This window comes from Hylaeus anthracinus, unplaced genomic scaffold, assembly GCF_026225885.1.
Source record: "Hylaeus anthracinus isolate JK02 unplaced genomic scaffold, UHH_iyHylAnth1.0_haploid 0, whole genome shotgun sequence".
NCBI classification, from domain to species: Eukaryota; Metazoa; Arthropoda; class Insecta; order Hymenoptera; family Colletidae; genus Hylaeus; species Hylaeus anthracinus.
Window position 1 is genome coordinate 2,628,168 of NW_026533254.1, and position 25,994 is coordinate 2,654,161.

The 25,994-nt window shown below is 32.4% G+C and overlaps 3 protein-coding genes and 1 non-coding gene across 10 annotated transcripts in view; 3 read left to right on the forward strand and 1 right to left on the reverse strand.

Moving 5' to 3' along the window:
- The window catches only part of LOC128887214 (uncharacterized), a 144,355-nt gene extending 132,287 nt beyond the window's left edge, over positions 1–12,068 (forward strand). The window contains exons 1-4 of one of the 5 annotated variants that reach the window (XR_008459984.1): positions 3,567–5,477; positions 7,038–7,296; positions 8,402–10,002; positions 10,070–12,068. The gene's annotated coding sequence lies outside the window, so the exon portion shown is untranslated. Of the gene's footprint in view, positions 5,478–6,426; positions 6,621–7,037; positions 7,297–8,401 lie in introns of those variants that run through there. The other 4 variants (XR_008459985.1, XR_008459981.1, XR_008459982.1 and 1 more) reach the window with 4 other exon arrangements.
- LOC128887159 (phospholipase B1, membrane-associated-like) overlaps positions 1–14,714 on the reverse strand; it is a 43,584-nt gene extending 28,870 nt beyond the window's left edge. Inside the window, exon 1 of one of the 2 annotated variants that reach the window (XM_054142763.1) lies at positions 14,512–14,714. The gene's annotated coding sequence lies outside the window, so the exon portion shown is untranslated. Of the gene's footprint in view, positions 1–5,599; positions 5,872–14,511 lie in introns of those variants that run through there. The other variant, XM_054142754.1, reaches the window with a different exon arrangement.
- Positions 14,715–14,854: 140 nt separating this feature from the next.
- Positions 14,855–25,637, forward strand: LOC128887183 (S-adenosylmethionine synthase). 2 transcript variants are annotated; one of them, XM_054142808.1, is made up of 10 exons: positions 14,855–15,043; positions 16,345–16,912; positions 18,232–18,309; positions 19,953–20,075; positions 20,616–20,728; positions 22,638–22,781; positions 22,981–23,199; positions 23,512–23,694; positions 23,823–23,956; positions 24,152–25,637. In XM_054142808.1, the coding sequence occupies exons 2-10, from the start codon at positions 16,798–16,800 to the stop codon at positions 24,255–24,257; spliced, it is 1,215 nt and encodes a 404-aa protein (XP_053998783.1). In that variant the 5' UTR covers positions 14,855–15,043; positions 16,345–16,797; the 3' UTR covers positions 24,258–25,637. The 2 variants fall into 2 exon arrangements, with proteins under 2 accessions (XP_053998783.1, XP_053998773.1); XM_054142798.1 differs by lacking the exon at positions 20,616–20,728 and adding an exon at positions 21,379–21,491.
- On the forward strand, positions 24,005–24,072 carry LOC128896422 (small nucleolar RNA SNORD24). Its single transcript, XR_008461984.1, has one exon. It is a non-coding gene; the product is annotated as a small nucleolar RNA SNORD24 (small nucleolar RNA).
- Positions 25,638–25,994: the final 357 nt, after the last annotated feature.

Below are 25,994 nucleotides of genomic sequence, written 5' to 3' on the forward strand. Positions count from 1 at the left end.
AGTTGAATTTTCATGTCGACCGTGGGTCAGCCATCACCAAAAGGTCAAAGTGTTTCCACTTCTCTTGTTGGAAGGATAGATAATACCTCTCAAGAGATAATGACATTGGAAGAGATAAAAACTTGGCAAGAGATAGTAACTTGAAAGAAAACTGATTTGTGGTAACTTTGCAACTGTCAAGATTAATGTGTTATCTTCCTAAAAGAGAAAGAAAAAAAACTATTACACAGTATACAGGGTGATGCATCTTAAATAACTTTTAAACCAATTACTGTGGACAAAATTTTGTCGTACAAAAGTTGCATTGTTTCAAGGAGGACATACGACGCAACTCTTGAGACGTGGGAAGGATTCAATCTATGCAAAAAATATATGCATTTTCATTTTAAACAAGAATGCAAGTATCGACTCCACATCCACCATTGCGCTTATAAAAAAAATATGGACCTATAGATATAGTACTCTTTGAACTATTCATGTTTTCCCTCTGACATTTATCTCTAAAAGGACTGATAATGAAGTTACGACTTTTCACATTGGCTTGATTCACTCTGTATTAAATACTTCAACTGAATTCTAAAATCTGTAATTAAATCAGCTTCTATATTAAAAATGTGTGATTCACATCTACTGTTTTTTCACTAATTTTTCATGCAAGACATTTTATACAAACACTGAATAATATCTACACAAATTGATATTTATTTAAAATAAACACCATTAACAAGTAAAAATCACCGATATGTGGGCGACAGTGCTTTTCGCTAAAGCATTAAGAAAAATTTAATTCTGAAAGTCAAACGTCAAGGAAAATAAATTTGAACGAAATTCTTGAATTTTTATCAAGTTGCTACAATAAATACCACAATGAATGTTTAATTACGTAGTTTTCAATAGTCTGTAAACATTTTTAATTACAGTAGAAATTTTCAAGATTATTGGTATGGTAGTCCACGAGTTAAAACTACAGATTTCCATTTATGTCGCGTGGAACCATCTGTTGTTCTTTTCTATCAGAACCATGAAAGACAAATACAGAAAAGATATCGAGATGTTGTGCCTTGACCTATTTCTTCGTATAACTATTTCGGTCGAAGTTTGATGGCATCTTAACGATTTATTGGTATATATATTTTTTGTCGATGTGTGAATGCACAATTGCACACGCTGCTAATGAACTCAAAGCGATAAATTAAAAATATCGATATATCAAATGAAATACAAACACGTATTAAGTTGAGCAATTGGATCGTTGGTTAAACGCTACAGAAGCAATCACATATTTTTTTGAGCACTGTACAAATAACGGAGATTGCTACTGTATATTGTGCTTAAAATGTAAGTTTTCCGCGTTTGCAAGAAAGGTATCACCGATACAAATTACGGAAGCTTCAGCTGCAACATGTGTTTAATGTGTCAGACTGCTATTCATGGTCTAAGTAAAGGACATTGATGTAACTTGTGTTGCGTAATCGTTCGATATATGAGATTATCCAGTTAGATCTAACATTACACAAGCCTCGTATGTATGGAAAAACGAAGGAAAAGATCAGTGAAAGATTATGTTATACTATTCAAAATTAGGCTCTAAGATTAAAGATTAAGTGTAAGCTGTAAAGTAATTAAATATGGAACCATCAATTTATGCGAGATTAAAAGTTAACCCTGTATGGACTCGTGTCATTTTCAGATCACATGCTAATATATCGACATTTTACCAAATAATTTTAGTTTTTCACAAGTGAAGTATACGTGTTAATTATATAATGTCTCTGATAACCAGTAACAATATCGATGACGGTTGGCATCACCATCGACCTGAAGTATCAAAGTAAATGCCTTGCAAGTCGCTTAAAGAAGACAAAAGTTTGGTCCATAGAGGGTTAAGCATTGATGGAAGGCGTGTGATAGCGAATTATCATAATTGCAACATAAAACGAAAGAAACGATTAAAAGAAGATTATGTCAGTAAAGATTAAAACAGCCATTAAAGGTTGAGTTACAAAATTAAGAATTAACATTTTCATTTTAATTGTCAATTCCGTATACGTGAAAATATGAATTTGCATAAACATTCGTAGTCTAGTGATAACTCAAGTTTCTAAACACTTTGGAAGCATGCGCCAAGTATCTAGAATCAACGAAACACTGTGTACTTAATAATATTTTAACTACTTTGCCTAAAGTGTCATAATCAGCAAAATATTGCAGCAGATGCTTTAAAATTAAAAACAGAGTAAACGGTTTCATTTAATACTGTGTCACGGAATCCAACAAGTATGGATTACCTCCCAGACTTTTGAACGGTATTGTATATTCAACAATAAAACGTTATCTCTTTTCTATATGCACGAACAGTAATAGAAAACCTTTCACGATATTGTATACCTGTCATTCATATTGTGAAGTCAATAAGTCCTTAACAAAGCCTTTGGGGCCGTTTAAATTTTAAAGTATGATACGCCTATTTTCTGTCAACATGCGCGCACCCATCTGTCGATGAATGAAAAAAAAATGCTCTTTTCTATATCGTTTTCCACTAAATTTAGGAGAGTATGTATAATATGCTCAATAGATATTTGACTAACAAACTATAACGTATGAATTGCATTCTCGGACATTTAAATGAACATCTTAAGAAAGATATTGCGTAGTATCCCGTAGAAAGTATTCTAATTATTTTTATACGAATTCCTAACAAGTATGTTTATTCGTGATAAAAATTGTTATATCATTTTCGAATGTTTAAGGATTGAAAGTCAACCTTCTGTAGGATCTAATTGAATTGAAATTGATTGTTCACACTTTCTTCGCGATTAAATAAATTGTGATTCGTTTAAAAATTAGGTAAATTGAAAATTGTATTAAACGAGTTGAAAGGAACTTCAAGTTTCTCTCAAATACAAAAGAACCTAAATTCTAAAGTGTTACGTCACTAATAACTTTGTTAAGTCCACTAAATATCTATATGAAACATTTTACAACAAAGTGATAAAAATGAAGGATCCTTTTTGAAGCACTATGTCATGAATGATAAGAAATGATTGCTAAAGTTTCAGACGATATCATGAATCCTAAATGGAAGTTAGATAGTTACCCGGTGCCGGTACTGATTGCTTGGACGTCACTGTGCAAATCCATTATTTCTCGCCGCTCTTTTATTCCGTTAAAATTTGAGGAAATTCAAAAATATTAGTACTATATAGAATAAGATAAATGAGCAATCTCGTTTGTAAAATATGTATTGTTTACATTATTTTAATAATTATTTATAAAAAAAATGACAAAAAGAATAATTTTTAGTGATACCTACAACTTTTAAAACATTCTAAATTAAATAACAAAATTACTGTACCAACGTTCTCAAATGAACTCTTCTGGCTTTTAGAGACGCAAATTCGTCTATTATTTTTGATAAGTCAATATTTCTGATATTTCATGTTCAATAGAAATAAGTGCAAGACTACTTAGTTTTTCCTGGGACATCGTAGATCGGAGATAATTTTTAATTATCTTCTTTCGGCAGATGCTGCGGAAACCGACAGGGTTAAAAAAATTCTCAATGCAATAGTAAACTTTTGGAAACAAGGTAACAAGTCAGCATCTACAATCTTTTGTGAAACTTGAAAAGGATTGTTCGATAACGTCAAGAAAAATTTCCCGATACGACATTATCTCATGATGTAACTGAATACCATCAAAATCACTTTTTAACACATTATTTTCATTTGATTGGAATTTCACATCCAAATTCATACATGATTTCATTAAGGACTTTCGGCCGCCTCTCTAAATCCACAAGTAGATTCAATTTCAATTGAAAGCTCTAATTAAGCATGGAACTGAAAAACGTGCACCGGTAAGTAAATAAAGAAAGAAAATAGGTTTGTAGTATCATGGTAACGATATGATAATTCGTGACTTTAGTCAAATGTTTTCTTAAGGTCCTTTTAGACGGTCATATCTGTTCTCAGTTCAGTTTCAATTTCCATTATCGTTTCATTTCATTTCGGGAAACTAGATTCTTTTACACGATGCGTTCAGTTCTCACTGTTCCCAATCGTTTCAGTTCTTTGTAACCCGTTGAGTTGCGCGCAAAAATTCATTAATTAAAAGTGTTCAACATATACATTGTTCATTCCGGTTTAAAAGTGTACATTTGTGGTATCACAATTCATGGATGAAGTGACTGACTGTCTTATTGCGACAGCTTTAGTTTTGATTCTAAAGAAAAAGCTTGGACATAGCGACAGACCCATACGTACACCGTACAAAATTTTCAAGAAAACTGACGCGAGTCGTGACGATCTTGTTTTTACATATAGGATTTCTGACAAATGAAATGAAACAAATAGGTCTATTCATCCCGTCAGTTTTCAGTCTTCGTTTCAGTTTTCCTTTCACTGTTTACTTTTTAAACATAGGAAAAACTGACAGTTCGAGTGAAACTGAAACTGAACTGAGAACAGATATGACCGTCTAAAATGACCTTTACACGTGTGATATCCTCAAGAATACTACGCAAACATACGACTCCACTGCAGCACGTGCATTTCTTCTTTACTCAGCAAGTATAAATATATACCTATTTTCTTTTCATATGACGGTCCATCGTGATACTTTAGAACCCCCATTATCTAAACAGTATACATTTCTTCCTTAACGTTGCATTTTCTTTCTTAACGAAGCAGATACGCGCATAGAATATCCGACAACGATTTTATTACAAGAATTTTATATTTATACTGATTGTATTCAGAAAATGGACGAAGTTAGTGACAGTATCTGTGAAGATGTGTCTCCCAGAGATAGATAAAATTCACACCTGGACGCAAACTTTCTAATACTGAATAAAAGATAAACAACATAAAAATTGAAAGTATAAAATAAAATTGCGTTTTAGAAATCAATCAAACGTCGCTAATAAATCACTATACCGTATTTTTATTCCAACAGAATTTTGGATTTCAAAGAAATAATGTGACTTTGCATGTTTTGTTACTGACATGTTATATTAATATTTCGCGAATTATTTTCTCGATGGATCCAACGAGTCCTCGAATCAATCGTCACGCGATTATTGTTCAGTGTTTACCCTCCCCCCGTCCTTTGTTCTCTTCTTCGACAGTTATGTATCTTCTATCTTGTATTGATCTCAAGTGATTAACTATACATGCATAGTTATCGCACTAATACATACTTCTTACTTATTTCCATCTTCTTATCATAACTTTGTCTTACATGACTTCTACATTGTTTTTTAATACTGTTCGCAGAATCACTTAACTCTCATATCTGTGGGGACCTGCTAGTCTCCTTATAGCTCGGGTACCTCGGGATCGCTAAACCCGTACTGTAGCTGCATATGTATTCGCATTCTACAGCCCCTGAGGGTGACAGATACGGTTATTTAACATAATTTAATATAAAGGAAATAGAAATTATTTCATACTTTTAAGCAATTCAATCTAGAACTGGTGAGTATTCGTATCAATTAACTAGAAATTATTTCATACTTTTTAGTGCAGTTTTAATATTTTTTCGAAGTCGGTTATATTTTTTTCCAAAAATTATTTTATTTATCTGAAAATGTCCATACCCAAAGAACTACACACATTTCTGAGTGCATAATTTGAATATTGAAGATTCCACTGTTTTCGATTAATGTTACTATTCGTTTTTCAGTCACTGCAATAAAACTTACTTTACTACCGTTTAATATATCATGATCAGTATTGAATAATTTAATACTACGTTGAAATCAATTTATCGTTTATTTCACTTTCGAACACCATAACTTGTTCCTCCACTTTTTTCAGTGCAATTAAATTTAACGAGGAAGGAAACAAACTGTTTCTTGCAAGCACAGTGAACAAAATGTTTCGAACTGATGCAATATATCTAGTTTATTAAACACGATATCGATAGCTCTATCACACATTTCATTATCGTAGGCATGATTTCATAGTTCACTATAAAATAGCAATGTCACGCTATTCGTTGTGAATGGCAACATTTATGCGACTTTTACATCCACTAATTGTGAGATTAATATTTAGTTGTTTGACTAATCAGCCAACTGTAAAACTCGGAATGTACAGACGCATAATTATCAGTTAACAACCAGTTTCTTTCAACGTAATATCGTAGTCTTAGGATTAACTCCCTCTAGTGAGTAAAGAAAAAACAAAAAACTTATTCAACATCTTATTACACTCACTTAGAGCTAAAATAATATATGTTTATTCATAAAATAGTTTTCTTCGTAGTTTTCTTCATAGTCACTTTTCACTGTGACAGTTACACTGTGATTATTACAGATCTTTTACCAATATTAAAGATCTAAACGTAGAATTTTTCAATTTTTATTATTATATTATGGACTCTGGAAAGTTTCAATGAATATAATTTGGAGAAACACTTTATCGGTTGATATACAACAATAAAAATTCGGTTAATAGTTTGAAAACTGACAAATATCCTGCATTCGGCGATTAGCAAGATTAATAAAAGATTTCTGACACTGAATCAAAGCTGATTATTAGTCAGTTCTTTGAACTATACGTTTGCTACACAGCATTGGAAACCGCCAGATAAGATTTCGGCTGCATGGATCAGTGGTTGGTAACCTGCGACTCTGAAATGATATTATTACAGCTTTTAATCGGATTCAAAATATTTTACCCACATTCCTATTAAATCTTACACGGCTTAGATAAAGATATACTACGCACAACACTAAAATTATGATGGACCATCTTGTACTTTATTGCATCCAGTTTCCTACGGATGGATGGTGTTTTAATAATAATTCGAGACATTCCAAAATATTACTGTTTTTAAAATACTTTTTATATTTTTCTATTGAAAACATATCTTTACGAATAAAACAAGAAGTTTTTGTTTAAGTCTTTGAGCGCCAGAAGAAATTTTCATACGTATCCGAGAAATGTCAGACAATTTTAAGCAAACATGGATAACAAAAGAGATGTAAACAAAAATGAGCAGCGATATATCGCTCTTGGTGCTTTTTTCAGGTGTATGGTGGAGCGATATACCGCTCCTTGGCACTGAAATGGTTAAAAGGAGGTTCGTCTACGTTTAAAGAAAGGAAACAGAGAATCGTATGTCGAACGGTTATAGAGATGAAAATTTATCAGCAAGATATATCAGTTCAGCGAACATCGAAATAATATCAGTTTCATTCGGCTGATGTAAACGGCGCCTAAACATGACGTTATCCACTCTGTTAACGACAAGCCTATGAAATCTATTCCAAAGAAATATCCGGTCAAGGTACGATAACAAAAAAATACAGATATTGCTTTATGGACGAATGATGAATTGCTACTTATAGGCCAAACAGTAGAGCATTTTTGTGTAACAAAAATACTAACAACAAACCGATCGTGCAATTATATAAAAAGGGATGCGTAAATTAATAGGTATATGTTTTTCACTCCCAACTCTGTTCCGTTTTCTTGTTATAAACAATTTAATGCAAAAGAAAAATCGCGATTTTTGACGTTTTTTGCTTACAAATTTTAAACTGATGCAGCAATATCAATGCTCCAAGCAGACAAAATGTAGACGATAAAAATACCTACAGAATGAGACCTAGAACGTCTCGATTGGATAATGAGAAACGAAGAAAAATCGGGAAAACCGGAAAATTCAGCGTTTTTTTCAAAAATTCACAACTTTACCATTCTTTGAGTTGAAGCGTTCGTCTTTTGGGGATAAGTAGCGATTAATGTGTTCTTTATGTGTACAAAAAACAGAGATTGTCGGATAATTAGTTTTCTCACAATCGCGATCTGAATTTTTTAGTGCGCTGTTTTCCTACGAGCCTGTATGCGTTACCGTAAGACCGATTTTTATTTAAAAAAAAAGATTTGAATAATTGATGTCATGCACTACGAAACGTATATTCTGATTTTTCGATCAAATGTTTTTAAGTATAAGAAAAACCCTTCGAAAATTGATCATAAATGGCTGATCTTGGAGCATTAATATTACTGCATTGGTTTAAAATCTATAAGCAAAAAACGACAAAATTCACGATTTTTTTGTATTAAATTGTTTATAACAAGAAAACGGAAGAGAGTTGGGAGTGAAAAAAATATACCTATTAATCTACGCATCCCCTTTTATGTAATTGGACAATCGGTTTGCTGTTAGTGTTTTTGTCACAAAAACGCTGTTTTAATTCTCTACCGATTGCCCTATTATGGAAAAAACGGTGATTGTATGACTTTAATTTTCTCTTGTTTCAACCATTGGTTTAACAATATACAAATTTTTCGTATCGCTTAAACAATGTTTACTCAAAGCTGTTGAGTACATGCGAACCCCTTTTGTCACAATTTTTATTCAATAACGGTTTCCCAATATTATACAGATATTACAAACGAGGAAACCTTCATACTCAAAACGCTAGGTTAATAATGAATTAAAATAACTACTCAGTTTACTTGGAAAAAACCAAAGAGTAACTACTTTATCAAATTTATCTTGCACACTCACAAAAAGAAGAAGACAAGATTTAACAAGATTCAGGCCAAATAATAATATAATTCTATTTATAAGGAGTCACTGAAATTTTTGTTTGTTTTATTGGATGGATCTGAGCGGAAGTAAAGTTTGAGAAACACTATATTTATTAGACGATCTACTACAGTATGTACCAAATACCTCGTTTATATTTTGATAGTTTGGTAGACATTTCTATATTCTGCATAAAGTTTTAAATTTTGTTTATAAATGTTTCGTGAAATATTGAACTTGTGAAAGTAACACACCTCTATTCACTTTCTGTCAAGTATATTCGATCGTTTTAAATAATTTTCAAGTATTTCCTTTGCTTGGTTTTATGTAGCTAAATTATGTACATGTATGTAAACCGATTTAATGTTGTTCACAAACAAATTATATCTTAACATTTCGGTAGGAGATAAAATTAATTGTTATGTTTCATTAAGAAATACACGATTCTTCCTTGTTGAAGTGCAAAACATTATCCGAGATTTCTTTTCACTTTCAATGCTACTATAATATTAATATTATACACAAGCAAATTTATATTGCACAATTTATTATACACGATTAGATTGTAATTACGGTAGTAGCGATGATACTTGTGCTTCTCGAAACTCAGAAAGCAATAACATTTATATGTAGTAAGTCCGCAATGTTATTATTTGTAACGTTTTTCATCTGTGCATGTTCGAAATTTCTTTTTGCTGTTACATAATCCACTACAAGCATATAAAACTAGATCTCGGGTAATGGTACCAATCTACCAAGGTATCATCTCATACGATATTTTGGGATTCCCAGTATTATATTTCAAATGAAAATTAAAATGATGCAATGTCGATGAAATGTTAATGTACGCCCCAATAATGCAAGAGCTGGCTACTCGCACATCTTCCCAACGTCAATTCAGTAAAGTAATTTTTATCCTTAAACGATTAACTCGGCGTTGCGAAATATTAGGTGATAAATTTAATTTTTACCGTTTTTACATCGACAAAATTGATTTATTTCGACGGGAAGATGAACAAACGAAGAGCACAACATTTGCAATGACTCTAAAAAGATAGATACATATTTCGAGAATGTTGTGTAAGAATTTGAAAAAGAAATCTCTATAATTTCCAGAGTTACCTTATCGCGGTTCATTTTTAATTGAGTAGAAAATCTCTTTGGTATGGAGAAATCTAACATGTAAGAACAAAGTCACTTTCAACGGTGTCTAAACTAGTAGCTCTAATAACGAGCTACAAGAATTTAATTTACCACCTAATACTCGTTACTTGATCATTGCTGTCCATCTAGGGCCTAAGGGATTCTACTCGAAGCCAGGGAAGCGTTACATTTAGACAACCCAACGAGTATAAATACTGGTTATGTTAATCGCTTGTACTGTGCACGTTATATAAATCAAATGGAGATCATTTAACGAAGCATTACTGTTCGTCCTACTAGGAAGTTTTAGCGGTAACTGCTCTTTTCTTTTATTATTAAAACTACAGAGAGTCACCGCATGTCTATTCTATACTTCTAGATATTTTAAATTAAAAGGGAGAGAAGCAATTTAATTTATCGATATAATTAGTAAGTTGTTGCAATAACTGTTGGCAAAAATGTCAGCAAATGCATTGTTAATACTTGACTAACTTTAAAGAGAAGTTCAAAATAAATGTGTCGATCTACCAATATAATTACTACCATATTAGTACCATTGTTAATAATTGATTAATTTTAAAAAGAAGTTCAAAACACCTAAATATATTAAATTGATCGGCTTGGTAATTTTAATGTTAAATAATAGAAATTATATATTAATTCTAGTTATGTTACACTTGAAATAATTGTTCTTGAAAAAGCCATATATTCTATACTGAAACATTGACTAATAAATCGTCTTATATCGCAACGAGTTATTATTCTTTCTTACCACATAGACTCAAATTGCTTTGTTAACGAGGAAAATAATTACTACATATGAATTATCTAACCACGTAAGCATCACTTAATTGCAGAAATCTACGCGTACTCTCTACTCTTGTGTATCTCGTATTCAGCTGTGTCAGTGACATTGTATCAGGGTGTTTCACGATTACGTTGTTCTCGTCACAGTCGGATTTAACCTGATCGTAAACCATAACGAGACAGATCACATGTTTCTCTTTGTCAAAGATACAGTCACTAATGAAGAAATAATTCATGGCTAATACTGCTTTAAATGGTAGCATGTCGATCGAACAATCAATGGCGAAAGTCGCATGACGTTAAGAAGTCGTATGACTCGACACTTATCGTTAGAAAAAGTCCTTTCGTCATCACCGTTGCATCATTTCTCTCTCAAAAAGTGCGTCGTTATACTTAATCATATTACTATTTATTATATCATTACTTGATTCTTATTCGTTATTCCATTTTTATTCATTCAAGTGCTATCAAAAACATAGAAAACAGTTCTGTTTGTTCTGGAAATATACATCGTAATTTTGTCTTAACTTCATACAAGTTCAACCACTTAACTTTGCCTCCTCAAATAGCTCTTCAATGGACTATCGTACATGTATAAAATTTGTTCATGCAATAGTTGCGTGATATCAAAGGGACAACTGTACAAATAATCAATCGCTTTTACTTTGTTGGTTCACAGAGGTATCGGGGTCATCTTCGATTTCTTTTTAATTCCTTCAATTCCTTAAAAAAAGGTGTCTTACGAAAACGTGTCATATAGAATTAAAATATCTTACGAGTAGACTTTGAGACATAGTATTCCATATGGAACTCGTTAAGGCTACCGTTACCTATTAATTAAAATGGTCAACTTTGGACAAGTGCCGTAGTCATTGCGCTTTATAAATGAAACGAACGAGGGAATGGAAGTGTTTTCTACCACTCTAGGCATTTTCCAATAACTTGCATACAAAAAATAAAAGGTACTATGACGATCACCACGAATGACTTTTGTTCACTTATTGTTAGATTGACTATTTGTCATGAAGGCTTTCTATTTAGCCAAACGAATGGCTGTTTCGAGCATATCCTGCAAAAGCAAGCTACTCCACATTCTTGGACCACAACAATGTCTATAACTCAAGAAAGAATCAAATAGTGTAGAGTAAACATAACGGTCCATAATACTTGACTTATAAGATTTCTGTGTGAAATGAATTGTAATAATTACCAAATGTACTTTGAAACGTACCTGAAATACTCTCAAAATAAAAAAAAACAACTATACATAAACTTTTCTGATTAAAAAAAAAACACTCCAAGAAACTCTTAATCCTTGGCCTCATAATGTGATTTCCTCCCTTCCATATGTTTTCCATAGTCTCTTTTTACAATATTCATTAATTTCTTTCTTTACAATGCTTTGCATTCTCTTCATTCTCTGATATCCTCATTAGATATGATAATAGTTTGTTGGGGTTCACTGGTCCCCTATAGCCCTCGTGTACCTCGGGATTGCTAAACACGTACTGTAGCTACAATCAAACATAGCTACAACCCCTGAGAGCCACACTAGCCTAAAGTACGGACAAATCAGCGACAAACTAAGTGCAAAGTCGATAAATTCAAAACAAATGTCATAAACAAGAACTTTGATAGCGTTCGTAAGAACGTCGCAAAGTTAATTACGGCCAACAATATCATAATTATATGAGTGAAAACATTATATAAAACTTGAAAGAAATTATAAATATTGAATGAAAGAAATTAAATTATTTTTGTTTGTACACAAAATTTACCTAGGATTACATTTATGTAATCGTATAGAACATTTATGCTGTATCGACTTTCAGCAGAAAATTTATGCATAAAAAGATATAAGACATAAGTTAGAAAATTGATAGTTGCTACGATATTTTGTTCCGCTACTGTACGTCAACCGATAGGAAGAATGGATACGTACAATGACATGTAATGCGTCATCTCAGTGAAAAAAAAGAAACTGACTAATTCAGGAATGAGGAACCTGCTGCCTAAAAGCTACACGCAGTCTTTTCAGGTGTTCGTTGCAACATTCTGCATCTAGATCTACCGAAACCATCTACAGATTATATGTTTATAATAGGGCCAGAACTACTGAAATATTTTATTACATTTCTTACAAATAAACTTGTAAATTTGAGAATTCTAATATTTGTTATTCAAATAACTATCGAAATGAAACTATCGTATACTAGACTGAGACTACTTCTATTTAAATTTTCCGAATAACCAAATGCTTGATCTGTTCGAAAAATATTTGAATAGTCAAGTATCGAAAGTTATGTATTGAAATAGCGTTTGACCAATAGATATAGGAAGACTACTGTCACATCTTCGTCAAACATTGTTGAAGCGAAAACAATTTAAAATACAAACTGTTTACCAATCGATATGTACCTAATATGCAAAAATTAAATACAATCCATAGATACTATAAGTTTCTTCCGGACAGGAGACTCCGTAAACTTATCATGTTTTTCTTCACGTAGTATTCACTAAACTTTATTTACTACGATATGTTTTTTATATCGCTATTCAGGTTGCATGGTTAAATATCTCACAAGAGGATGAAGCTATCAAAAAAATGTTTTATCTGGTACAAAAGAGGACATTATAGAGAGTAAATCATTTTTATATTATTTTTTCTATCATCGCGATTGGAAGAGATATTCAGCTGACCTGGTTTAGGCGGACCACCCTGTACGATAGAACGTACTGCATATCTCCAGTCTCGCCCGCGCTCTCGTATAAACAATATCATACGATCATCAACAAGAGCTAATCTAGAATTGGTCACAAGATACTCTCAAACCGAATTCTGAGAAAAAGCTAGTGCGACGACCAACCTGAACCATGAGTCAAAACAGGTCCAACAAGAATGAAGAACATTATTAATAATGTGACTTCGTGTTCGTATTCATATTAGGTTGTTCCAGCAGTTTTTTTCGCGCCTTGCACTCAGCTGTTTTGTGTGACAGTGTTTATATAGATAGATAATGTTATCTTGTAGAAGTTGATATTATAACGGTAATAGAGCAAAAAAATGGATCGTACATAACATTGTGATGTAACATGATGTAAGTATTACTTACAAATAAAAGAAAAGAAGTTTTGAGGACGATCTAACTTCGGTGCGATCCTCATAAGCAACAAATAAAGAGAACTTAGCGCGTAGACAATGACCATGCTTTGCGGACTGAAAGTGTGATGCACAACAGAATACATAAAATGAAAGTTTCCAATCCAAAAAAAACTCTTTCATATCTAATTATTAGCTACATTAATTTATTGTTCGTTCAATTGTTTCTTCGTTTTAGTAAAATCATGGAAAATGTTGAGATTCGAGTACTTTTACATCACTACTGGAAACAAGAGTTTAAAGCTACTGAATATAATATTTTCTTTGCTGGTTCAGTAGCTTTAAACTCTTGCTTCCAGTAGTAACGTAAAAGTACTCGAATTTCAAAATTTTCCATGATAAACGAGCAATAAATGAATGTAGCTAATAATTAAATATGAAAAAGCTTTTCAAAGGCCACAAAATGACATATAACACTTGTATATAAAGTAATTTTAATGACTTCAAAAACTTGCACAAACTGAAACAACGTAAAAATCGCACGAACTATTGGTTCACCCTGATATTATAATGTAAATTACACAGAAAGAGGAACAACTGTTTTGGATTAAGGAACAAAATAAGAACAGTTAGAAAACTTACTTTTCCCATTAAAAAAGCAAAACGCCGAAACACGTTTCAAGTGTTCAAATCTATACCTACTGATAGGTTTAGATACGAAAACTCAGGTCCTCTTTCCCTTCGACGCCCTATCCCTATCGCTAATCATCTTTAAGTTATTTAACTTGTTTCTATTGAGCCACGTTTCAATTGACCCCAGTCTCCCCTACGCGTTCAAAAACTGCCAAGAAGAAAGCTACGAAATGCATCGGCTCTTATCTCGCAGTGACGCTTTATTGACGAGCTCAGCTTACCACGAAAAGTTGGCGAAGATACTCTGACAGCTATTTTTCATTCACTCACAAATTCGTTCACTCGGCCAATCCTTACGAACGTCAGAGTCTCTTTTTTCATTGAAATGCACAACGGTGAAATTTGCATTGAAAAAATCTTTATCGGTTCGCTATTTCATACCGCTGATCGTTTCTCTCCGCTTTCTTCAACGGTCCATACAATTACACATATGTACACTGTGCCAATCCATCGTCACACGAATAGTTCTTGCAACCCCACTCGAATGGTATCGAATCGTGGAGGGAGCTCTCACAACATAGTATAAAAGTCTGACTGATATGCAACATCTGCTCAGTAGAAATTCTGTTCTTTCGAGGGTAACGCACAAAGCGTGTTTACCGCGATTTGATAATAATCGAAGACCTCCGAACGGAGATCCAAAGTTCATCGGCACGGCTATCCATATAATACAGTTCAAAAATTGTTCGATTCGAGGGAATTGAAAACCAGCGATCTCTCGGTATTGAAAGGAACTAAAGCGTCGAATCGGAGGTAACGGTTGGATACTCTTAATTCGATTAAGATAGTGGGTTCGTATGGGAGATTACGAATTCGCATGACCGCGCTATCAGTGGAAGTATCGCGTGATTAAAAAACTCGTGTGCGTTGCGTTATATTGCTCATGTTTTATATAACTATTTCTGATCCGTTTATTAAACCGTGCAGTGTTATTTATACAACGCGAATAGCGTTTGTAAAAAGAGTACAACAATGAAAGTATGATGGAATTTATAACTAATAATTCGTACTAAACAATTTTCGACCAGAACATTTTATTCAATTGTTATATTAACACATTGCATACCGGTTAAATCTCAGTTGTCGAACGCCTCAGCGCCGATACATATGTTGCCTATCTACGAGGATTAGATATTTAAAATAAAATGTTTTAAAGCAATGTAGTTTTACCATATAGTGGCAGATAAAATCAATAAAATCAAATGATTTTTAATTTATCGTTAAAATTGCAAATTTTATTTTATTTGGGATTTTTATTATATGTATTGTAATTTTGAATAAAAAAAATAATAACATTTCATAGTTTTCGCAAATAACGTCAAATATTTGTCGGAGCACTATGCAAAATGCTCTTGTATGTTTGTTGTTTATGGTCAGAGATCGCTATTATTTTCTTCAATTTCTACATCAGCATTTTCTCAGTGTATCGAGTAATCCGATAAACTGTCAGGAATATAGTTATGTACTAGTACAAACATTCATTTTGAAGCATTATAAAAGAATTCTGATGAAATGTATACTTTTGTATTGAAAACACAAAGCATACACGAAAATGATTCTAATAGAATTGTTAGAATAACAATTTTATATTTTGGTGAAAATGGAAATAGTTACTTTTAGTGATAAACTCGTTTCTGGTGAATGTTTTGTTTGATTACTTATCAAAAGGAATTGCAGAAATAATAAAATCACGTCAAGTATTCCTTTGCGCTGAAACACAAATCAATTTGAGAAATCCTTTGTCATGCATATTTAAACGTGTTTAAACATTCATATTCATATTGAACGCAACAAATTTTACTAAAGTTAATTTGATAAAAATGAATCTCTTGTATGCATGGTGTAACTGTACGAATAATTAAGAAGCTGATATATCAGCTCCAAGGTATTGAGCGGATTAATATATAGAAATATTGTAAATGGTGAAAAGACACAGACAACTTTTTATTAACTTTATCTTTGAAATTATCATGAAATCGGTATTTCCTTCGATTCGATTCCTTCTAAACGTTTGCAACAAACCAGTGTTTACATTAAAAACGAATTTTTTGCAGTTACAAAGATTACGTGGACGGAGACGTCGAAGCGCGAAAGTGAAAAACAGCTCGAAGCCACGCGAGTCGAATCAAATTCCGCGCCGATCGCCGACTCCCGGGTAACTGCGCATCACGTGACACGAGATTAACCGAACGGAGCGACGAGGTTCTGTGGTTATAAATAGCGGCCACCAGGGAGCGGGGAGTCTCTTTTACTTTCAACACTGTTCCATAGTACATTAGCTTCGCGCTCTTTCGACTATTACGTTTTGTGCTGTGCTGGTGTTAGATTCGCTCGTGCGGAACCAAAGTAGGGTGTAGAGATCAGACTCGTATCTCGCTTGTTTCCGCTGATCTTTAACAACACCAAACGCGTCGAACGTTCGAAGGAAGTCGCGGCACGTGGCCAGAGCATCGGAGCGCAGCAGACGAGAACAAAAGCCCCTAGCGACGACCACGAAAAGGAGGAAAATGCCGGAGACCGCTCACCACATGAACGGATACGCGAACGGGCACACGCCGCCCGAGCTGCAACAGGACACCAGTTTTTTGTTTACTTCGGAGTCCGTTGGCGAAGGCCATCCAGGTAGGTACCTCGAAAAGTATGCGTTCGTCTCATAACTGGCTCGTATTTCAGCTGATCTCGCGCGACTTCTTTCCAAGTTTCCATGCGCGGTGAGTCGCGTGTGCCGCCATGAAACTCGATGAACATGGCCACATTATATGTGTATATATATATATATATATATATGCAGGACTGAATAAGACTTCGTGGACCCCTGGGGCTACGGGCCATGGTGAGGTCCCTGGCCATATTTTCAAAATGAGAAGAAAAGATAGAGAAAAATTCAATTTATTTATTGTAACTCTAGTAACAATTAATTTCTTTGTGCTCGCGATATCGTTTTCGATACAAACTAGGTACAATTTATATTGTTCACTTTCAATGATTATTCTGTAAACTTTATGTATTATTTGTAAATATGTTCATTACGATAAGTCGCGATTAAACAAAATGATATTTAGACGTTAGGACAAGTATTGCATCTGAATGTGAATACGAAGAGATTAAAGAAATATTTAATTTATTTTTTCAAAAACAATAGTAATAAAAATGTTTAAAATAGCACGGGTTACTGTAGCCCCCTAAAACGCGCACCTTAACTCGGCCCTGCATATACATATACCGCGTGCGCACACCACAAATCTACTACCCTTCCTTCGTGCTTTCATACTTTTCTTAAAAACTCCGAATTCTAGAAATGGTGTTATGTTGCACCCCGTTTAATTTTTTAGATCGTTTTTTCGATATAATTAAAAAAATGAATATCGATGTATCAAATCCCGATTAACCTTTTTGCGATCACATTGCCTCGAGCTAATATCGAAATAACCCGAGCGCCTCCGGCGTCGCCATGTGCTCCTCCTTGATAATGAAATCTGGTCTACGATATTCTATGAATTCAATTTCCCTTTTATATCATTCCTCACAAATTTCGTTCAATATATGCATCGATTAGACAATTGTTTAAATATTCACGTAAAATTTATATACACTTAATTGGATCTGCTCATTGCATCATTTAACAGTCGTCTTCACGGCATTGGCAAACTGAATTTAGATGATCTTTTCTCTTATTCATGAATTTTTCCTCGAATTTATACCCTTTTTCAACTACAACTGTCCATTCGCTGACATAACTTACAATAAAAAATTGATTTCTGTATTGACAAGATGATTTCATGCATCATTTCTTTATATTACACCCCCGATTTATTTACCTTAATGAATATTTAAACGTTTATATTAATTAAAAATATAGCTTATATCATTATCAGCTTATTTGAACATTAAAAGGTTTTATATTGTTACAATTGTAATTACATACTGACATTTTTCTTTAGATAAAATGTGCGATCAAATAAGTGATGCTATTTTAGATGCACACTTAAAACAAGATCCTGATGCAAAAGTGGCTTGTGGTAAGTTCTCTTGGAATATTCTTAATTTTTCAATGATTCCAATCTGTTCATGTTATAACTGCTATTTATAAGCTAGTTGGTTTAACCTTGAGTTAATTTTGAAACACAGAAATCTAAAGAGATCTAGTACTTAATACAATACTTACAATTGTGTCTGTATTTAAGTTGATGCTTTGAATTATATTAAATAGGAGAAAAGTTCTAACAGAAACGAATGTATCATCTTCATTAAATGCTTTCACTAGTCCTTTGCAATAACAGTAATAATCTAATTATCTTTCTCAATAGTAACAAAATTAATTGATATTTCCTAAATGGTTTATACAGGAAATTGAGTTGATACTGATTAATATTTGTAAGTGACACTGTAGGAATACGAAACTAACGAGAAATTGAAAATAATTTGCTTTTATAAGCTGCAGTACACAATCCAGCATACTACATAACTTTTTTAATATAACTATAGCTATAAAACTTCCTATTAAGTATGTATATAAATTCATATGTGCACATAAAATCAAGATTATACACACACTACAACGTGATGTATCCTATCATAGTCACATTTAATTCAATTATTTAGTTATGAAGATTAAAAAGTAAGAAGAGTAAAAACTATAAATACCAAATGTAACATTCGTGACAAGTGTTTGCAATAAAGTATCGAACCAGTGCATCTGAAAATGAACATTTTTCTAAGAGTATTCACATTGGTAAACATTTAATTATAACTTTAGTAAATTGCATCATATTAATATTTATTTATATTACATGTAGCAATTCCACCTCTTGTTTTAATTAAATGTGATTTTTTTATTGGTTGTTCCTTATTTAAAAATTTTAAAAAAGAAGTAATGTAATTATGAAATCCATGAAAAATTAAATTGGAGCAGATTAAATATTATGTAGAGTACCTTCTTTTCAACATTCCAGTTTATATCCTTGTTCAACTAACTGAATTGAATTTGTCTAAACAAATGCTATTATATTTGTACAGATAAAAATATATAAGGTTCCATTTAAAAAAATGTATTTATTTTTCAAATGTTCCCTATTACTTTACTTAAAACAAAGTTGTTTATACCATACAATTTGTCCATTTAAACCAAATAACTTTTGTAAAAACATTTTTTTAATAGTTTCATTTTCTCATGAAATATTAACCATTCTGATTTCTTTAAAGCACCCTGTATATGTAAGATTATATACATATAAAGATATACATATAATATGTAAGGATACATACTATATTATGTATATATGCAGTTCTCTATTTTCTTTTTTTTTTTTTAATTTTTTTTTTTAAATGCGGAATTTAGCTTTTTACTCAAAAGGTTGTCGATCCCTGGATTCTATTCTTGGATGTTCCCTATATACAGGGTATGGATATCCAAGTAAAACTTGCTGTTACCCAAATGCAGGATACAGGACTGTGAACGTGTTAATATAAATTTTGGTACTGCCTAAAAAGTTAAATCAAAACACCACTATAACTCAACAAAATAGGATATTCCTATAATATGATAACATCAACATAAATACCGACATCAGTGTGTATAGTAAACTGTTATTTCTGTTGTTTAATGTCTATGTTAATTTCTAGACTTAGTTTTTTTTATATATTCTACTTTTTTATAATTCAGAGACTGTGACAAAAACGGGAATGGTACTGCTGTGTGGAGAAATAACATCAAAAGCTGTGGTCGATTATCAAAAAATTGTTCGGGACACTGTTAAACATATTGGCTATGATGATTCCTCGAAAGGTAAAAATACTTCCATTTATATATCCTGTCTCTCTTCTTTTCAGTGATGTATGTTTGCTAAACCCTTTGGCATCCTTAAAATTTTGTTGAATTTATTTTATCTTATACATCTAAAACATTTAAAAATTTTCCCTGCTAACATATGGAGTTTCCACATTCCATATGACATACACATGCCCTGTGGCCGGATGAAAAATTTATTAGCTTATCCTTCGTTAAAATTCGCCTCATTTGGTTCTCCAGAATCTGATTTTACAAATACACGGTCGAATCATGGCACGAAAGCTTCCAGCACTATGTATGAATTTTAAGATGCTTCCCACATATTTGTCTTATTATATGTCGTGAAAACAAAGTGTGTATTTGTATATTGAAAGGATGTGCTTTACGCTACATACACGTTAGTAAAATGTTGGACTTGAGAAAATTCCATGACTCGATCGATTGGATAACTAATATCCTGCTCATTATCTTTTGGAAGCAATACGCAAAAAAAAATACGTATGAATATGTAACGTAAGCATATCGTGATCGTGGCAGGATTCGATTGGCGTACGTTGAACCTTTTGGTGGCGATCGAACAACAATCTCCAAATATCGCTGATGGTGTTCATGTGGACAGGGAAGAGAAGGACGTGGGTGCAGGTGATCAGGTACATAACCCATTCTCAGCCCGTGCCGCAGAGCAGCCATATAATTCAATAACATTCTTTCTTTTTTGCTTTACCATTTCCTTTTCTTCTTACAATATATTTTATAGTGTTTTTTTATAACATACACTTCCCTTCTGTTAAGTGTGAATGTGTGAAACTGTATGTGAGCGAATGTTATATGGAATTGCTATAAATATCTACTCTATATTTTCTAAATATAAGAAGACTTGGTTTATCAGGGAATTTAATATATGAATGATTTCAACCACGATATTGCATTTCCACAACTTTCCGGAAAACTCATCATTAAACGACCATGGCAGTCATATTTATTTATCAGTTACGGAAAAGTTATCCGACACAAATACATCTTTTTTAAGTAGGCTCTTGGTGTTTTATAGTATATCGTGGAAATACATTTTCAATGGTGTTGTCATAGAAAATGATTGGCCAGAAATTGTTTTCAATTTTTATTTTAAGTAATGGATTATTATATTCTATCAAACTTGCAAGGTTTAATACTTAGGATCGGTATTATCCAAGAAAGCACGATACACTGGAATGTGTACTGTCTGAAATGCCAATTCGATGAGACAGTGTTAATATTCATGATAGTGGACATTTTTATCTCACTCATATAATTTCTACAGGTTTTGACTACAAACTCTGCAGCGTTCTGTTGGCGCTTGATGCTCAGTCCCCAAATATTGCAGCAGGAGTTCATGAAAACCGTAGTGATGAAGAAGTGGGCGCAGGAGACCAGGTCAATTAGCATTGATCGTTCATTTGAACTTTCTGTTCTTCTTTCTGTTATATATCTATGCTATTAGTTATCCTTTCTTAGCTTTCTAAATAACATATAAATATTTTTAATTTCTCTTCCTACTTTTAATGAATGTTTGATATTTTGAGTATAATGTTTTTGCATTCTTACTACTGTAGAAGTAGCAGCTACTATCGTCCTGCAGTCTTTTCTGCTGTCTCTCCTATATTGCGAAAGCTTTGCTGTATCAAATATTAGTTTCTCGTTGTTGCCTTAGTTTAGTTGTGGTGAAGGCATGCACATCCCATTAGAACTTCTATGTTGTGTTTTCTTTCTCCTATTTTAGTTTATTTCTCATAATGTCTTCACACATTTCATCCTTGTGATGATTGTGTTTAAAGCAAATTCATATTTTGATTTTCCAGAATTATGTTCTCCTGATATTATTTATCAAAGTAATTGGTGCTACAAATTATTTCTTTATCAATAATGTTCCTTACTACTATTGCCAAACTGTGTCTAATAAAACATATTTCTTCATGGAACAGTTTATCGAATTTAGGTACCATTATTATGTCTCATTCATATTCGTTTCTCCTTCACGATATCATTTTTACAAATTAATTTTTATATACTACATGAGAAGTATATAAACATTATGAAATTCATTGCATATCAAAACCGTGAAAGTGTTGAAAAAGTTGATATGTGTATCAATACTCTTTCCAATCAACTAACTCTAAATGTTTTTTCACTGTTTTTAACTCACACAATCGTTGCTGCGTGTGCTGGAAACAGTCAAAGTAAAAATTACCAAATTTAGTTACCCTAATATTGCTCGGTTATAATTCTGCTCTGTGTGGCACCTTTTTTTTGTGTATTTTAAAATAAATTACCATAATATATTATGGTTGTAATTAGTTAGTTACTACAAATGTAAATAATAACTTAACATTTTCTATTAAGCTATGTATGTTGTATGCATTGTGTTCTATGTTCTTTATTAATGCTTTGATCTCCTGTATATATATTTATATACACTTGTATAATATCGCAAATTAATTAAAGACATTGATTAAATCTGTCTCCTGCTTCAAGTTTATATCTCGTAAATTTTAGCTGGAATAACTCAAATTCTTCTATCAGGGTCTGATGTTTGGATATGCAACAGATGAAACAGACGAATGTATGCCATTAACTGTTGTGTTGGCACATAAATTGAATCAGAAGATCGGAGAATTAAGGCGAAGCGGTGAATTGTGGTGGGCAAGACCAGATTCAAAAACACAGGTTTGTTAAATATATTCATTGAAATGTTCTATATCTAAACTAACATAGAATTATTCGATGATGTTATTTTTAGTATTTGCTACTCTTGAGTGCCATGATGTGAACAAAATTTGCTGAGAATATATTTTACCATAATACTATCGATTGTTTAATCATAAAACAAGAACTATTTTTAATGCAATAAAAATTTATAAAATAGGTTACTTGCGAGTATCTTATGGATCATGGTGCTTGTGTACCTATAAGAGTTCACACAGTGGTTGTGTCGTTACAACACAGTGAAAAAATTGGTTTGGAGGAGTTACGCAAAGCAGTTATGGAAAATGTCATTAAAGAAGTAATCCCGGCAAGGTACCTAGATGACAGAACGATCTTCCATGTTAATCCTTGCGGGCTGTTCATTATTGGTGGGCCACAGGTAAGATGAAAATTCGTCATATTACATTTAACTCGTCACTTTAACCGGCTGTATCACTGCCAAAATTTGGTAATTTTATTATTGTTACGTCCGGTTAATCGTAAGCCAGCCATTATACATCGTGCTTTTAAACATATCTGTCATCATTTTTTAACAACACATTCAATTCTATTTTATTTATTTCTAACGATTTTCTGTGAAATATAAAGTTAATATAAAAGAAACTATAAATACTATAATTCAACTATAAATCAAACAAATTAAAAACAAGAACATACATTACAAGTACGATACATCTTTTTCTACTTATAGAGTGACGCTGGTCTTACTGGACGTAAAATAATAGTAGACACTTATGGTGGTTGGGGAGCTCATGGCGGTGGTGCATTTTCTGGAAAAGATTTCACAAAGGTTGATCGATCTGCTGCTTATGCAGCAAGATGGGTTGCTAAATCTTTGGTAAAGGCTGGTATATGCAGACGGTGTCTTGTACAGGTATAAATCACCGATATTGTAACTATTATTACTAATTTAAAATAAACAGTAACACAATTCTTTTATTGTGTTCTATTAAAATATTTCATAATAATTATAAAAGGATACATATTTTATCAAATCTTTAGGTTTCATATGCTATTGGAGTAGCAGAACCTCTTTCAATCACAGTTTTTGACTATGGCACATCTAAATTGTCTCAAAATGAACTTTTAGATATAGTCAACAAAAACTTCGATTTACGGCCTGGAAAAATCGTCAAGTAAGTAAAACGTTTTTATTATATTTCAAAAATTCGTAGTTTACAATTATCCAATGATGTTATATAGTATTTGCTACTCTTGAATGCCATGATGTAAAAATACGTTCACTGAGGATGATTGCAATAATATGTATTTCATAATATTGTTTATACCGAGGATTGTTTTTGAAGATAGCAATTATATGATTGTTCCAGAGAGTTGAATCTCCGTAATCCCATTTACCAACAAACCAGTACATATGGACACTTCGGCCGAGAAGGGTTCACTTGGGAGCAGCCAAAAACACTAATTCTCGATTGATGAGAACATGGATTTTAAATCAATTTGACGTTTCTTACCTAAGAACGTCTACCAACTCGCTCTAAATATGCGTGTATATCTCGTAAACGTTTTCCGAGATTTTTCGACCTCCGCGCTACATTCGCCAAGAGTCCATCAATTCCTTTTGCCAACTTAGTACTACCAGGAAGAATGACACGTTAGTTTTTTTTTTCCACACCACAAGATACTTGGTACTGTGTGTGGTATAGTACAAATTTTGTTAATCCAGCATGCAGACGATAACAGTCATCTTTCCTTTATTCTTTGGAAAACGAATCCAAGTTTATCCATCATAGGAAGTCATGAAACTATTGACAAAGGGAAAGGTGAATGAAGCCTATTGTGAGTCTGTTGCCTACTCGTGCATCGGTTATAATAGCGGAAGGTACTTTATTTACCAATGGGCACGACTCATTTCTATGGCTCGTGAGTGGTGTGTGTTGGAAATAAATAGAATAAAAGAACAATAATACTTTTAACGAAAGGTGTTCAACATTTGAAAAATGTGTAAATTGGTAACATCGGGCCGTACCTTTAAATGAAACTTTGAGATGAAAATGTTCTCTCAGATTTTTAGCGGTATTAGTATTTTGCGAACGTACATGAAATTTCGACGTTCGTTCATTTTGCTTTCGAAGTATACATGTAACATTTTAAACAGTTTGCGTTTACTTTTACCAGTAATTTCAGTCAATAATAATCGAGCTTTCATGTATGTTTTATCGTTAGAATTATTAACAGTTCGAGTGCAAATGTAAACTGATAACGATTATGTACATTAATTGTAGCAAAATGGGAAAGCAAATCAATCTAAATGACAAATACAGGCAGTCTTAATTTTCATATTGTTTAAAATCTGTACGATACAAAGCAGTATAATATTGGCCAGGAGTTAATGCTATCGCATTCATTTAAATTTGCTTAATTATAATTTATGACAAAATTTCTTAATTATGTTCAAATTTAAATAACAGCGATACTACTAACTCTCATATATTTATATATGTATTTCTCTCCTTGCTCCATTTTAATAGATAATTGTAATAGACATTGTCGATCTTGCAATGTATAGCAAATAATGCAACATCGAAAATGTATGACCTTTATTTTATAGAGGTCTCGTAAAGATCGTGTGGCGGAGCTCGACAATTATACGACTTTTTCAAAGTGTAGTGTGAAAATTTGTGACTATCATGTTTTAAACATCAACAAAAAATGTAAATGAAATTTAGTAATTTCCTTCTGTTAGATTAATGTAACGATTTATTGTGTAACGGTATTGGCAATGTAAAGATAAATAAGATCATCATATGCAAGTCATAATAAAAAGGATTTTTTAATAAATTGTTTTTCATTTTATTCATTTTGTTCCAAGTTATTTATCGATTGCCAACAAATCCTTATTGTTCCTGAAAATGGTATTTCATTTGTACATAAATAGACGATATTATATTAAGTTGAGACACAAAATTAAGAGCTCTGTTACACTGTGAACTATGCTGTAATGGAACTATTCAAGTAACTTTTATACGCTTTATCATGACATTATGTTCCTTCTAGATAGCTAAATGAAACGTTTTATGTAAACAATTTGACTTCTTTTATATGTGTAATTTACACATTATTTTATGTTTTATTATATTAAAATTGACATATATGATTTGTAATATTTAGCAAATTGAATTGATTTAGAATGAAAGTAAAAATGTGGTGTAG